Genomic DNA, 16,320 nt, shown 5'->3' on the forward strand with positions numbered 1-16,320 from the left:
TTCTGTTTGATTTTTACTCTACAATGCTTAAAGTAAAGCTCCACTCATAAAAGCGATTAGGTAAAACGTATACCTCCTTACTCAAGAGATTTGCTCCCGTGTACCTGTTCCCAGCCAGAGTTGCTGACTTTAGTGACTAAAAGAGGTTTTGCTGCATTTAACTCTTATTAGCACCTTGGAGCCAACTCTGGGAGAGCGAGTAGAATTCTATTCCCTTTTGTGCTTCATCAACAGAATTATGCATCAAGTTCAAACTGAAAGCAACAGAGTGGCAGTGGTACAATGAAGAGCAGAATTTGGTTTGAAATACCTTTATTACCCATGATGATATGCAAGAAGGATAAAAATACTGCCTTTCAATTTGTGGGGCTCATAGTTAGAAATAGATTTGATTTTTTTTTTTATTTGCAAACGGCCATATCTGACCTGGAAAGCACTGAGAAACAAAACCAGATCTATTTACAGAGAAAAGAGACTGTGAATAACTGCTTTGCCCTGGGCACTATTTACATTAAGCAGATACACATTAGAATAGAATGAGAATTTTTATTCATCAGCAACAAACTGAAAATCCTTGAAGCTTGGGAAAGGTTATGATCTCGTCATGAATGTCACAGCTGTTTCCTACATCTATGATGAGACACACTGAAACCCTGGATCCCAAAGCTTCTGAACTTTGAAGAAGCCTGAATCCAGATCTAAACTGTGAATGATTGGGCCCATCTCTAAGTTTAATCACATAAATCCATCCACTTCCAGCATGCACACAGAGAAATGCCTGCATGATTTTCACCACACATTTTTTTATTCACCTGAGTTAGAAAAGCAGACAAGAAAAGCAGCTTGATTCTACCCCGTTGAGTTAATTAACACATTGTGGATTTCAAATGGAGATGTTAAGAGTTCATTTTGTTCAATGGAAACATTAGTTTACTTCTGAATTCTTCAATGGAAACTACTTGATCACTTTACATGAACAACTCCATGAGCAGATGTTACTGCACAACACGTACAGCTGGTTCCAACTGGCCCTTTGGCACACTCAGCTGTTTCCTTAAAATATTTCACCTGAACGACTTGTCCTTTGTGTAAAAAGGACATCTGAAACAGGAGGTTCATTTTGTTTTTAAATGCTTGCTGTGTAAGAATCCTGCTCTCCTTCCTTTGCGAGTCATCCCAAAAGGGCTACACATGTAAGTACAGCAGGAACAATTTGGTGTGAGGTCAGGGAGAGCCATGAGGATAACTTGAGACAGCCAATTTCAATATTGTGGGAGTGAAAAATCTCAGCTAACTGTACCACATTATACAGAACTATATGAGGCAGGGGCAGGCAACCTATGGCATGAGAGCTGATTTTCAGGGGCACTCATACTGCCCGGGTCCTGGCCACCGGTCCTGGGGGCTCTGCTGCCAGCCGGGGTTCTGTCTGCCAGCCCTAGGTCATGGCCACAGTCCCAGGGGCTCCGCTGCTGGCCTGGGTACCAGCCGACAGCCCACTGCCAGCCGGGGTTCTGTCCGCCAGCCCCCTCAGACCGCTGCTGGGCCCAAGTCCCAGCCGCCAGTCCAGGGGGCTCCGCTGCTGGACTGGGGTTCCATCCGCCGGCCCCGCTCAGCCCGCTGCCAGCCCCAGGTCACAGCCACCGGTCTGGGGGGCTCTGTTGCTAGCCTGTGGTACCGGCCGCTGGGCTCCTGCCAGCCAGGGTTCCAGCCGCTGGCCCTGTTCAGCCCACTGCCGGCCTCGGGTCCTGGCCACTGGTCCGGGGGCTCTGCTGCCAGCCTGGGGTCCTGGCCGCTGGCCCGGGGCTCTGCTCCTGGCCTCAACCCGGGGCTCTGCAGCCGGTCCCAGCTGTGGCCCTCTGGCCCCAGCCTGGGGCAGTGAGGAGTGCAGACAGGGCCAAGAAGGGGCGCAGCTCAGCATGAATCACATGGATTCTTATTATTGGCACACAAAACTTTAAATTAGAGTGAATAAATGAAGACTCGGCACACCACTTCTGAAAGTTGTCAACCCCCAATATGAGGAATGCTAATCTAGACCCTTTCCCAGCTAAAAATCACTACTTCAAATTCCACCTGTGACAGCAGTAATTGAAAGCTGTTACCATCTGAAAGCTGTTCAGTGATCTATGTGAAATGAGTTTGGCGATTTCTTTTCAGTTCCTAATAGGCAGGCACAGATGCATCACAAAACCGCTACCAAAACTGGCACTATTTGGCATCCTTATTGATAGTCTTAGCAGAGAAACAGGTGACGGAGACGGAACTATCTTCTTGCTGATACAGACGGCCCCTCCTGCTCACGAATAAGGCTTACTACTGGCAGGCCAGCATAGCCAAACTTGTACTGCCCATGCTTTACCTGCAGAGATTTTTCATTCATCACCGATATAATTTACTTAGCACCTTTCACAAGCATTCAAATATTATAAATCAACCTCTTGGACAGCACATGATTGAGTCCCATGTTTACCCCCATTCCACACCAGACATGATATTAGCTAGAGTTGATATTACTGTAAATTACAGACCTTCAAGGTGCTGAAATTATAGATAACTTTATATATTTTGAAGAATTGAATCCCATATAATTCAATCTCTTCCTTCTGACATCAGTGTGTTAACCGCCACTTTGGGTCTTGATCACAGATTTCAACACCGACTTCCAGTGACTTCAGCAGGCTTTAGATCAGGCCCTGGGTCATTTGAATAGTATAAAGCAAAAGCTACTTCAAAAACACAGCTCTCCTCCTAGAACCTTCAATAAGAGAAAAGTTCAGTGGCTGTGTTATTCCCAGGACCAGTATCTCTCAACTGAGATTTCATAGAACTACATGTGCCACTAGATGGCACCTGAAGTCAAATAGAAGAAAATTCTATCAATGAAAAGCATTACATTCTTACGGGGCAAATATTCAATAATGGCCTCTAATTTTGCACACACAACTGATTTTGCATGCAGTATTGTGAATGTTACTAACAGAATGCAGTCTTAGGAACACAAGAACTGCCCGCTTCCCCCTCCCACACACACAAGGTCAAACTAGGCTGGTATCTGGTCTCCAATGGTAGACAGCACTAGCTCCTTCTGAGGAAGATGCAAAACCTTGCAGTAGGCAGATGTGGAATAATCTATTCCCTGCCCCTCCTTGCATTAGGTGTTATTCCGATTGCTAACACTTAGGCCATGGTTACACTATAAAGCTGTAGCGTTGCTAGCACAGGCACTCTAAACTGATGGGAGAGAGCTCTCCTATCAAATTAGTTACTCAAGTCCCTGAGAGTGGTGGTAACTATGCCGGCGGGAGAGCTTCCACACCAGCGCTTAGGTCGATGTAATTTACAGTCGCTCAGGGATGGCTTATTCACACCCCTGACTGACATAACTTATACTGACTCATGTGATAATGTGTACATAGCCTTAGAGACTGACAAACACTGAAGTATGAGATCTAATATATAAAATTTTCACTTCCACCACCAGAGCTCCCCTAAGATATGTATTCTCCCCTAAGCCACCAAACCAGCACCAAAGGTACTCACAAACAAGACAGACTTTCACTTGCACCCGCAAGCAAGTACACCAGGAATACTGCAACCAGAAGGGGATTAGGGATGCAAAATTAGTGGCCAGGCTGAGGCCTCTTTGAAAAGGTTGCCCTAAATTATGTCTCACATATACTGTGCATAATTACTTCCTCTGTGCTTTCCTAAGTCACACTCTACTACAGAGTAACACACTGCTCTCAAATGCAGTAGTAACAAGCCATGGGCAAGGGAAAAATTAAACTGCCAAATACACACGGGGGTTTCTTCAAGATGAGGATGACAAAAACTGGAATTCACAGGCACAGAAAGTAACTGGAACAGATTTGGTCTCTAATATGCAATTTATGCTGAATAATACGATATACCACTAATTTATTTCTTAAACCAACATAACCGTCAGTTAAAGATGTTGTCATTCTAAAAGTTTTCCTGACAGATTATTAATACCAAAAAGTGTAAACAGTTGGTCTGATCAAATAATTTCCATCAAAAATTCAACTAACTAAAATTTTCACTAACAGTGTCTGCTTTCCACAGAAAATTTTGATTTTTTCCATAAAAATATCAAATGCCCAATCACTGGAAAAATTTCCCACCAAGAGGAGACACTGTGGTGCATCATGGAAAATGCCCCATGGACCCCGGGCTATAAGGGACAATGAGATCATGAGGCTCTACAGCAGCTTTTCTGAAGCAAATTATTTACCATTTTGTCCCAAATATTCTGGTTTTCAATTTTTGACTGAAAATGCAGAATTTTTCTGTAGAAAATAAAAACCCATTTTCTGTCCAGCTGTAACGTAAGACAGGACACCAATATTTTATAAGAAAGTCAAGGGGATATTGTACCATTTGGCTTTGGAGCCATTCAATCAAAGCTTCTGCTGTGGAATCTGGAACCTGACATCGCAGTCCTTCTTTTTCATCTGCTTCCATCATCTCTAATAAACCACGCAAATCCTCCACAAGGTGCAGTGCTCGCAGGCTCCCCATGAATGGAGAGGTAGGGGACTGACAATCAAATATACCATTGGAATACTCCAAAGCCTTGGAACCTAGACAAAAGCAAGCAAGGATTATATTAGATAAGCCACAAGAGTAAATAAATATATAAATACAATTATGTGACTTGCTATAATACATCTAGGATGGACAGAGGCTCTCGAACAGTGGTCCATGAGCTCCATTCATGTGGTCCACAGATAGTTCTCTCTAAGGTGTGATCCTAGGTGGCTGCATACAAAAGAATGAAGGGCCACCCACCTTATTAGTGGAACTGCGCAGGCGTGGGCTCCACTAATTAGGTGCCTGGACCCTGGAGAAGATGCACATGTAAGGTGAGGCGGTGGCCTTGGGGAGACTAGGGAGTAGGTGGGAGGGGGCAGTGGAGTGAGAAGAGGGGGTGGGGGGAATTTGGGACATGCAGGGCTGCGGCGGCCAGAGAAAGTGGCGACTTTCCCCAGCTCCAGGGCTGCGGCTGCCCCTCCTTCCCAGCCCCAGCTCAAGGGCTGCCGCGGTGGGGGAGAAAGGGAGAAACCCTCCTCCTTCCCAGCCCCAGCTTGGAGGCTGCTGTGGTGGGGGAGAGGGAGAGACGGCCCCTGTCCTTCTCAGTCCCAGCTCAGGGGTTGCCGTGTCAGGGAGAGAGGGCATATCTATCACGTTAGAAAGGTAAGACTACTGATATTAAAATATGAGTAGTGTGCTTTTATTTGTAGAACAAAAAAAATTAAGTTTTTTTAATATAGTGCTTTTATCCAAAGCTCTTTACAATAGTTAGCTAATGGTACAAACAACATTTAGAAAGATCATTCAACATTAAGTGATCCACCAAGACCCTCAGCAATTTTCAAGTGGTCCGCGGAAAAAAAAGTTTGAGAAGTACTGATCTAGGAGATTCGGCACCCACAGGGATTCCTAGTGACAAATATTTATTACCAACAAAATTCAGATCTGGATCTGGATTTTGAACCTCCCAGTTTTTAAGGGTGTTTGGATGCAAGGCTCATCTCCAAGTTACAGCACAGACATAGGTAATTCTTCACTGATACTCATCTGGTGTCCTGCTGCTACCTGTAACTTATATTTTTTCTGCAATTTTAATGTACAGGAAACCTACCATGATCTATCACGCGTTGTTAGGACTGTATTGCAGCAGAGTAACATGCCAATATAAAGTACACTGGAATTCAAGGAACAGCTTGGTCCCCCAGCTCCCCAGGCTACCACAGGTTGGGAATACTATGGAAGAAATACACTCAGCCTTAGCAGTGTTTCGTTTCACTCTGTGGTGATTACAGGAGCCAAGAGAGCTGATGGGTTCCACAGTGAATTGCAGTCAACATTTTTCACTCAAAAAGATAGGTTACCGTGATGTAAGGGCTTGGAAGCCTTTAAAAAAATAAAGAGAATAAAAGAGGGAGAGAAAGGAAATATTGAATGACTTCCCCTAAAATTAAAACCCTAAGCCCAAACAAATTGGATATTGTGGTGTTCACACATTAGTATTAATAAGCAAAAGTTATCATTCACTAACACAAAGGTTTCAAGTGGTAGCTGTGTTAGACTGTATCTGCAATAAGATGGAAGATGCATCTGCTGAAGTGGGTTTAGCCCAAACCCAAAGCTTATGCCCAAATATATTGGTTAGTCTCTAACGTACCACAAGTACCCCTGGTTCATTTTATTAACACAAAGGATGTTCACCTTAAAGTTAAAGGTTCAATAAAAAAGGGAAGAAATTCACAGTTAAAGCTGATTTAAATTAGCTTAACTAATTCTGTCTCGCCACTGCAACACACTGATGTGAGACTGTCACATCAGTAACAACTTACTACTGTAATGCCTAGACACCGTGAGACATATTAACAACAAAGTATCAGCTTTTGTGCTGTTAACTGTTTCGATATTGCAGATATATGCAGAATGTACACTTCCTTCTAAGCCTTCATTTGTCTGGCAGTCTGAAAAATTCAAGCATTCCAACTATTAATTCCCCTTGAGAAAATTAAAAAGAGAAAAATCCCTTGCAGAAGTATAGGAGGTGATAGGACAGAATTAACAACTCCTTTTCAATATTATTTAAAGATTTGTAAAGACATATGTAATTAAGTCTTTGGTGTCTTAAACATCCTGATAACCACCCTTTATTTTTACATTAAACCCCATGCTGTCCAAGCCTACTTGGGCTCTTTATAATAAATACACACGCTTGACCAGATCTGCATGCTAATATCTACTTAAAGATTTTATTTATTTATTTATTTTAAAGAGAGACTATATCAATCCCAGGACATCATTATGACCCATTGTATTCACTGCACATATGTGCCAGAGGTCTTTAAGAAGGTAGCATTGTGGAGGAAAGTCAGTTCCAGCAAAGCAGGCACTTTTTGAAACTATTTTTTTTTTTAAAGGAAATTATTGTATGTGGGATTGATGAAGCCTTCATATCTCTGATGCTGCCTACGCAGAATACTTCTTCAATTTGAACAGCTGTTTGGATAGCTCTGCTGGAATGGAATCAAACCAAAAACTTCTGTCTGCTTTGTTTCTGTTTTATATGATTGTATTTTTTTCACAGCTCACTGGACACAGCTTTAAGAGTTCAGAAAGTAACATACTTTTTGATCTCTCTCCCCAGTCCAGTAAAAATGTATGAGCGAATTGCTCATGCTTATGAAAACATTAGAGATAGGCCCAAACCAAGGCCCTGATTCAAAAAGCCCCTACTTCAAAGGGATCAAAATTCAGTTCTTAATCTGAATTGTCCCATCCAGGCCCATTTAATTCATTTCTCCCAACACTTGAATGAGGTACAGCACAAGATAAGCTTTCCCTTCCTGACACCCCACTACTCTTCAAACACACACTAATCCTGATTTGAAACATCCTTGGCTATTCCAGTCCTTCAAGTTGAACCACATTGCCCAATGGTTTTGTGAAGTATAGTGATGGGGAGATAGGAGAAAAGGTGCAATTGCATTGGCACTATGTGTTTGCAGGGATTTGTGCCATCCTCTTTCAAATCTGTTTGCATCCTTTGAGTTTCACAACTAGTTAGTAGGGAGTCAAGCAGTTCTATTTGAATCCTCCTTCGACTGGAACTCAGCCCTCCACATATGAAAGGAGAACTGAACTGGTTAAACAAACAGCATAATGTTTTTACCTGCTATAATGCCATCCATCTGTTCCAAAGCTGCAGCCAGCATGTCACTTGCGTCACTCATCATCTTCCCGCTTCTCAAGGGTACTCGCTTCTAAAGCCTAACAAGAAATGAAATGATAATTCTGTTACATGTACACCAACACTTCAAAAGCCTCAACCATGCAAGTCAGTCTGCAAGTGGCTATTCATTCCGCCGTTGTATTAATTTAGATGGAATACATGGGCCAAAAGAGTTAACATAATCCAACATTAAATAGTATTAAACAAGGTCTGGGGTTTGGTATACAGAGACCTCAGCTTGCTTAATACTATGGCGCAAACATACCATTAAAAATCCTTGTAACTTTTTATTAAAGATACAGAGAAGAAAGAAAACAGTTAAAGTATCTGCAATGAAAAATATTAAGTCCAAATTTCATTTTAACAACATTCCTTGTTCCCTTTCTTTTAGCTGGAGAGAGTTTTTAGAAGGAAACCTTCCCGTCTTGTTTGACGGTCTCTTACATGGTAATAACTGCCCTTTTGGGAAAAAGGGAAGTGAGTTGAAATGGGCTGGAACTGTTATTGTTGTTGTTAGAGTCTCATCCCATTTTATTTCAAAAAAAGAAAAGGAGTACTTGTGGCACCTTAGAGACTAACATTTATTTGAGCATAAGCTTTCGTTAGCTACAGCTCACTTCATCGGATGCATTCAGTGGAAAATACAGTGGGGAGATTTTAAATACACAGAGAACATGAAACAATGGGTGTTACCATACACACTGTAACAAGAGCGATCAGGAAAGGTGAGTTATTAGCACTATTAGCAGCGGGGGGGGTGTGTGTGTGAGACACACAGGACGACGACACCTTTTGTAGTGATCATCAAGGTGGGCCATTTCCAGCAGTTGACAAGAACACATGAGGAACGGTGGGGGGAGGGGGTGAATAAACAAGGGGAAATAGTTTTACCTTGTGTAATGACACATCCACTCCCAGTTTTTATTCAAGCCTAAGTTAATTGTATCCAGTTTGCAAATTAATTCCAATTCAGCAGTCTCTCGGAGTCTGTTTTTGAAGCACAAATCAGACGTCAAGAATTATAACATTCAAAAACCAGCTGGAGAACACTTCAGTCTCTTTGGTCACTCGATTACAGACCTAAAAGTGGCAATTCTTCAACAAAAAAAACTTCAAAAACAAACAGACTCCAATGAGAGACTGCTGAATTGGAATTAATTTGCAAACTAGACACCATTAAATTAGGCTTGAATAAAGACTGGGAGTGGATGTGTCATTACACAAAGTAAAACTATTTCCCCATGTTTATTTCCCCCCCTACTGTTCCTCACATGTCCTTGTCAACTGCTGGAAATGGCCCACCTCGATGATCACTACAAAAGGTTCCTCCCCACCCCCACCCCGTGCTCTCCTGCTGCTAATAGCACACCTTTCCTGATCACACTTGTTACAGTCTGTATGGTAACACCCATTGTTTCATGTTCTCTGTGGATACAAAATCTCCCCACTGTATTTTCCACTGTATGCATCTGATGAAGTGAGCTGTAGCTCACGAAAACTTATGCTCAAACAAATTTGTTAGTCTCTAAGGTGCCACAGGTACACCTTTTCTTTTTGCGGATACAGACTAACACGGCTGCTACTCTGAAACCTGTCATTTTATTTCAGGTGGTCTTTGGGATTCAGATGGAGCTAGTAGGGCTAGCACTGCCATCTGGATCCCTCTCTCTGGCCCAGGTTGGTCAGAACATCTCTCAGAATCAGGATAAGGAAGGCTAGGGTCCCAGGAGACACCGGGGACCAGTCATGAGGACGAAGTTGCTCCAGAAGCTTCACTCTGTTCTTATTCCTTCCCCCAAAAAAGTCTTTAAGGACCCAAAAAGGGAGTCATGGGTTGAGTAGCTCATCCCCTCGTTATTTTGTCCACCAAGTAGGCCTAGTATCTAATACATCAGTTTTGGTTCATTAGTTTTTGGTTCCACATTTCTTGTTTTTACTAAACAGTACAGTCTTTGAGTTACATTAATAGGCCTCTTTGCTTAGACTAATTCAGTTTTTTTGGTCTCACTTTCATACCTTTTTATAACATTAATTACTGAAAGCAACTACTTTCCATGAACGTTTGTTTTTACAGGTTATTGCATCATCTCTTAAACTTTCATGTACTTTTTCACAATTAAGCTTACAATTAGGGTACATTTGTAAGCCCAATTACCACAGCATCACTCAGTATCCTCTAAATTTAGAAAGCTTATAAAGCAGCAGGTTTCCTTCCTGACCACTGGCAATATCAGCAGGCGTATCTCACCTAAGCCCCAACTGAGCTGCTAGGAAATCAGGTCTTTGCTTGGTGGGCTGATCTCTATCTTCGGCAGGTCTGTTCACAGTCACATTCATATGCACCAATTGCTTCTATTGTAGAACATTGGTGGCCCTCTAATTCCCACCAGGAGTGGCATCTGACCCTTCAGACAGCTCACACAGGAAAAACAACAAGCTCTAATAGCCAACTGAAATTTGCCAGAAGAGAAGTAAATTGAGGGTGAAGCTTTAATGATAGCAGTAAACCCGAGTCTCTGCTTTACAGCTCCCCATGGCCCACAACCCCTCTTCTCTTCTGTAGTCCCTCACAAATCAAAGACAGTCCCACAGCGGATGAGAAAGGAAATAACTCTTTTGGTTAACAGGGCACCAGACAAAAGACTAATATATACAGAAAAAAATATCCCTGGAACTTAACCCCCTCATTTACATTAAGTCTTACAGAGAAAGTGGATTCGCTTAACATCGTTTCGCTTAAAGTTGCATTTTTCAGGAACATAACTACAACATTAAGTGAGGAGTTCCTGTACGTGTTTTAGTACTTTATTGAATCAGAGCCATAGAAATCGGAGAGATACTGTAGTTTCTATTCTAGCACAATCAAGGTATGAGTCACAGGGATACTCTAGATTGTTGTGGCTTACATTTGATACACATTAGTCTGTGTGAGAGAACACTTTTACTATAAACATAGATACAGCACAAGGCTAAACAAAAATCAGAGAGGGAGAATCATTTTAACCTTTTGCATGCCCTGCCACTGTGTCTTCTTAACAAAGGTCAGATATTTTCAGCATCATTGGCAGCACTCAGCTCCAGTGTAAGCAATAAGAAAAGCTGTTCATCTCATTTTTGGTGTAAAAAGCAAAACAATTCTAAAGTTTCCCTACACAATTGTCATCTATAGGTATAAACCAACTGCTAGGTAACTTTTATTGCAGACCGCCAGCTATCTCTGCTGAAAGGCTACAGTGAAAAAGGCCAGTGAGCATCATATCTTTTCCATCAAAGCTCTTCTTGAAGCAAATCAGCAAGAAGTGGATCTGAATCTTAAGGATACCCCTTTGAATGATGGAATAAAGGCTACTGAACTTACATAATGACATGTGTTTGTTTTTTTTTAAACCTAGTTACCAAAGTTCGAGAAGCTGCAGTAATTTCTGAAAGGGAAAAAGTAACACATGGATGAGCTGAACATAAAAAGGTCTAGCCAAATCAAAGAATTATAGCTGCAGGTTTTTGGCATAAGGTACGAAATCAATAAAGATCAAAATTTATTGCCTGCTATTATAGCAAATCTCCCTTAAAATATCTATGGGTCAGCTGCCTACATGTTTGATAAGGGAGAAAAAAACCTCCCTCTTCCTTTGAGGATTGCCTAGACAATTAACAGGTTTCAGAGTAGCAGCCGTGTTAGTCTGTATTCGCAAAAAAAAGAAAAGGAGTACTTGTGGCACCTTACAGACTAACAAATTTATCTGTTTGCATTTGGAGAGGAATTTGTTAGTCTCTAAGGTGCCACAAGTACTCCTTTTCTTTTTTTCTAGACAATTAAGGACTTCTTGCCCTTCCCTAACGTAGTATAAGAATCTTCATGAATAGAGAATGGGCACGGTCATCTTTAGATTTATCTTGAGTCCTCTAAGGCAGAGAGCTTAAAGAGAACCCTCAGAACTTCTTCTGCTCTAGACAAAATACTGGTTCGCTACTGTGCTGTGGACTAAGGGCCCTATACTGCAAAGTGTGGAGTACCCTGAACTGCCATTTATTTTAATGCGAATAGAACATGCTCAGCACAGCTCAGGAACAGGCCACCTATAAAAAAAAAAATCTCATGGAGGGAGAGAACGTAAGAAAGCCAAGATGCTGCCCATAGCTCTGGTAAGGAGCAGAATCATTATCTCCTTGTTACCTTGCTCGCCCCCCCACACCCAATACCGGTTTCTTATCTTATGCTTAGAACGTAAGGTTCTCTGGGGCAGAGACTGTCTATTACATGTTTGTACAATGCTTAGCAAACAATGGGGTTGGGGCACCGAGGCACTACCTACCACAATATAAAAAATGAAACCATTTTGCTTCAACAGGGCAAAAGAATCTCATAATTTTCAGATAAATTGATTTTCCACTTACTAATTTTCTTCTGAACAAAGACTTTGTCTATACTGGACTATTGTTCTTAAAGATCCCCACCAAAGCTACCATCAATACAGCTCAACTAATAGCGGCACTAGTCTAGAGAGGGCCCAGGTGGTCACTAGTGGTTTAACTAAGGTCATCTAGCCCTGCTCTAAGTGGGGTTGGACAACATGGTGGTTAAAACACAGGCAGCCATACAGCAGAGCTCCCACCATCGCTACCACAATAGGAATTGCCCTGGGGGTAGGAGAAGGGGAAAATTTTAAAAAAATAAAGTCCAGTGAAGTAAAAGGAGGAAATATCGCTGCCTTTTGTAATCCAAAGAGAACAAAAGACTTCCCTAAACATCCTCTTGCCACCTCTCAAAGAACATCTGCTGTCAAACTGAGCAGGCCACAGGCTAGGACATTTTGAGAGGTAAAAGACAGATGGAGACTATATGACAAGATATTGTTTCCCTAACAACTCAGCCCTACAAAGTGGTAATTTAAAACGAAGACAGCTTTAATTAAATTGAATGGACTGGCCACCCTCCCCAGATAGTGCGTCATCTGGGTTTGAGGAAGTAAAACTATTGAGATAACAAGAAAACTGGAAGTGTTCTTCCCCTGCTTCAGAAACAGTAGTTTTTATTATTATTTACATAGCACCACTGCTATGTATGGCATTCAAATGACAGGAAGGAAAACAAAGACTGCACTCCAAGGAATTTACAGCAGACAAAAAACAAGGTAAGAAAAGACAACGCACCATAGAGAGAGGGAAAGACGAGGGGACATCATAAAGCAGAGGGAAAGGGGAATACAAGGCATGAATTTTTGGGACAAGCATGCCACACCATTTTATGTACCAAGTTAGTGGCCTTGTTCATATGAAATGAGTCATCTGCTTGCTTGATGTTTCTAGTACAAATACAATAAGAGTAAGGAAAAAATAATACTGATACATTAAAAAGGATGAATTGCTGACTTTTTAAATAGAGTGGGTAGCATCTAACCAGGCCGCATAAGAAAGAATGATGTACTGGCAAGTAATCGGAACAGATACTTGATGAATAGAACAGTTTCTTTTTAATTTACTTTATTCCAAAGGAGGTAAAATCCTACCCAAAAAAATGAAAAATAGGAAAAGCCAGACAGTCAGGTAACAGAGGAAAAAACAGCTTGAATAATCCCACAGAGTGGTGAAGCAGTCAAGGTCCCTGAGAATCTTATTAATGAGGTTGTTCAGACAGGCTTCAGAGTAGCAGCCATGTTAGTCTATATTCGCAAAAAAGAAAAGGAGTACTTGTGGCACCTTAGAGACTAACAAATTTATTTGAGCATAAGCTTTCGTGAGCTACAGCTCACTTCATCAGGTGCAAAGAAACTACTCATGGGGCAGACATAATATGTGGAATGCCCACATATTCATATGTTAGTGGCACCCAAAGAGTTGTTCAGACAGTCACCCATAGGTAATATATAAACACCATACCAAACAGAATAAACCATTTTCGCTTTCTCCTTATCTTTGTGAGTGAGGAAAGGGAAAATCACAACATAAGAATAGATGGGTCCATACGTATAGCACAGAAGACGAGCGAAACAGATGCTTGCATACAGACAAAGAGACGCACATGGAATTCATCCCTGATACTATCTTACTGACATCAATGGAGCTACACCAGCAATTAATCTGGTCCACTATGTGCGTATCTCTCTCAAAATACTTTATCCCTGGGACTATTTAAGACAAGCTCTGCCACGCTTCCCAAAAGAAAACCGGTGTTACCGTCCTTACTCCTTTTTTAAATATAATCAGTTCAAGAGACGTGTTTTTTAAACCTCTATTCCAGTGCTCACAGCTGAACACCTTGCTCAGGCTAAGAACAACAAAATATTACTTCTTGAAGGCTAAAGGACAAGAGACACTTTCAAACTGCAATTATTTCTATCATCAATTAGGATAACTATCAGTTGCTGATATTTCCAGAATGTCTCTGGCTGTTACATATAAGCAGATATTTGGTCTTACTTGTTAAATATGCTTTCTGTTGGTTCCCACCACTACTCTGGTTGCTAGGGTTCAAACCCTTCTGGCTATCTCACCAGTGCAGACGTATTCCAAACCATTTCAAGAGAAAGTGAAAAACAAACCACAGAGAAAAGAAAACATTGCTTTCCAAGAAAACCTAAGGGAAGCCAAAATATGCAGCATCAGAGAGCTTATGTTGTAGTGCTTATTCACATAAAGCTCACATCAGCTTCAAATGGAGATCTGCCTGAATAAGGACTTCAGGATCCTTAATGAAGATGCCAAACTAAAATGAAGTGCTTAAACATATTGCATATGTTCGAAATTATTCACAACGTTCTCCCCAGAAGACTATCTATGCTGAATGTTTCTATAGTGGCAACATTTTCAAACATGTCCCCTAGTTTGGGGTGCCTTTGCTTTTGCATGCACACGCTCTGAAGTCAATGGCAGATTCTGGTGTTCAGCACCTTTGAAAAGAAGGCTCTAACAGTCTCAAAATTATTAGCACACAAAATTAGTGGACATTTTTCAAAACTATGGCCCGAACTTTAGATGAGAATGCAGACTTTGGAATGATGTGGATAATGGAAGAAAGGTCAGTGTCTATCATCTTCTTTATTCCAAGTCTGAGCTCCCTACACGTACAAAGAAACTACTCATAGGGGCAGACACAATACGTGGAATGCCCACAAATTCATATGTTAGTGGCACCCAAAGAGTTCTCTATATACATTTTGAAACATAAAAGCAGTGGAGGTATCCAAGGCCAGAAGGGAATTCAGACAGAAACCCCTTGGGAATTCATTCTCTGCTAAGGAAGAGCCAGCAATGTTTGAAATCTTGCTTTCACTGAAAGAGAAAGCTTCAAAACTTGCAAGAATCTAGAGAGGTATCTGTTCTCTCTTTTTGAGCACAGAAAAGGTAAAATGGCCTTCAGGTTTAAAGGCAAGTCAATAAGCACTTTCAGAGCATCCAAGAACGCTATGCACTACTATTACTTGTTCTCGTGGTCTTTTTCAATTTCATCTAAGTGTTTGTAGTTCTGATATGTATATAAATGATTAACTCTCACCTAGATACACCCAGGATCAAATTATTCTCCCATTTACACAAAAGTATAGTTGGTATCCATTATGGTTAGAGCAGAGGTCCCCAAAGTGTGGGGTGCGCCCCCCTAGGAGAAACATTGGGGGGGGGAGCATGGTGAGCCCAGGCCAGCCCCATGAGGGGCGGGGAGGGAGCACCCACCCAGCCCCATCTCACCTCCAGCCATGGCCCCGGCTTGGGGCCCCACCCCTGGTCCCATTCCCAGCCTCGGTGTAGCTCCATACCTGGCCGGGAGTCCAGCTGCCAGCCACCACCATGGCCCAGCTGCAGCTCCACTCTCACCAGACCCGCTCCCAGCCTCACCCCCAGCTGCAGCTTCAGCCTCAGCCCTCTCATCCCTGTCCACGTCTCCCATGCCACACCCGCTCCCCTGCCCCCGAGCCACAGCCCCAAAGTACACCAATCGATTATATTAATTCTCATGCAAAGATGATGTATCGTAATTTAGGACACTACTACATTTTCAAATGGCAGCATCTGTTGTCAGTGCTGGCTGCCCTTGGAATTTTCTGTAATTTTTTGTGCCTTTTTGTTTTCATTAGAGCTATCTTTAGAGCTCATTGGGAGTCATATACGAGACTGGACTCCTTCCCATTGGAGGGAAAAAAAAAAGAAAAAAAGAAAGAAGATCAAGAATATCAAACATAACAAGTGTTAGTAAAGATGCTTAACATACTTCTGGGAGGTGAACAGATACTAAAGCGATGAAGACAATGTAAAAAAAAAACCAATAGACAGATCTTACGCCTTTGTCTGATAAATTAAAGAGCCCTCCTCCATGAAACATCTTCTCTCCATGCTGGTACTTGCAGACTCTATCCAAGTTGCCTGTTAAACTTCTTTTCAAAAAGATAAATATATCGATCATCTTCAGTCCCTCATTATAAGGTTTCCCAGTTCTCAAATTATTCCTATGGCTCTTCTTTGAACCCTTCCCAATTTATCAGTATCCTTTTTAAAGTGTGAACACCAAACACTGCATTTCAGTAATGGTCTCATTAATGCTGCAGACAAAGATA

The 16,320-nt window shown here is 41.8% G+C and overlaps 1 protein-coding gene across 12 annotated transcripts in view; it reads right to left on the reverse strand.

Moving 5' to 3' along the window:
- The window catches only part of PPFIBP1 (PPFIA binding protein 1), a 178,193-nt gene that overhangs the window by 67,312 nt on the left and 94,561 nt on the right, over positions 1-16,320 (reverse strand). For all 12 annotated transcript variants that reach the window (XM_038410006.2, XM_043516013.1, XM_043516008.1 and 9 more), the window contains 2 exons: positions 7,715-7,812; positions 4,399-4,604 (listed from right to left, as the gene is read on the reverse strand). In XM_038410006.2, the coding sequence (XP_038265934.1) occupies positions 4,399-4,604; positions 7,715-7,778 (270 nt within the window). In that variant the 5' untranslated portion in view covers positions 7,779-7,812. The remainder of the gene's footprint in view (positions 1-4,398; positions 4,605-7,714; positions 7,813-16,320) is intronic.

The sequence above is a fragment of the Dermochelys coriacea genome, chromosome 1, assembly GCF_009764565.3.
Source record: "Dermochelys coriacea isolate rDerCor1 chromosome 1, rDerCor1.pri.v4, whole genome shotgun sequence".
In the NCBI taxonomy this organism is placed as follows: domain Eukaryota; kingdom Metazoa; phylum Chordata; order Testudines; family Dermochelyidae; genus Dermochelys; species Dermochelys coriacea.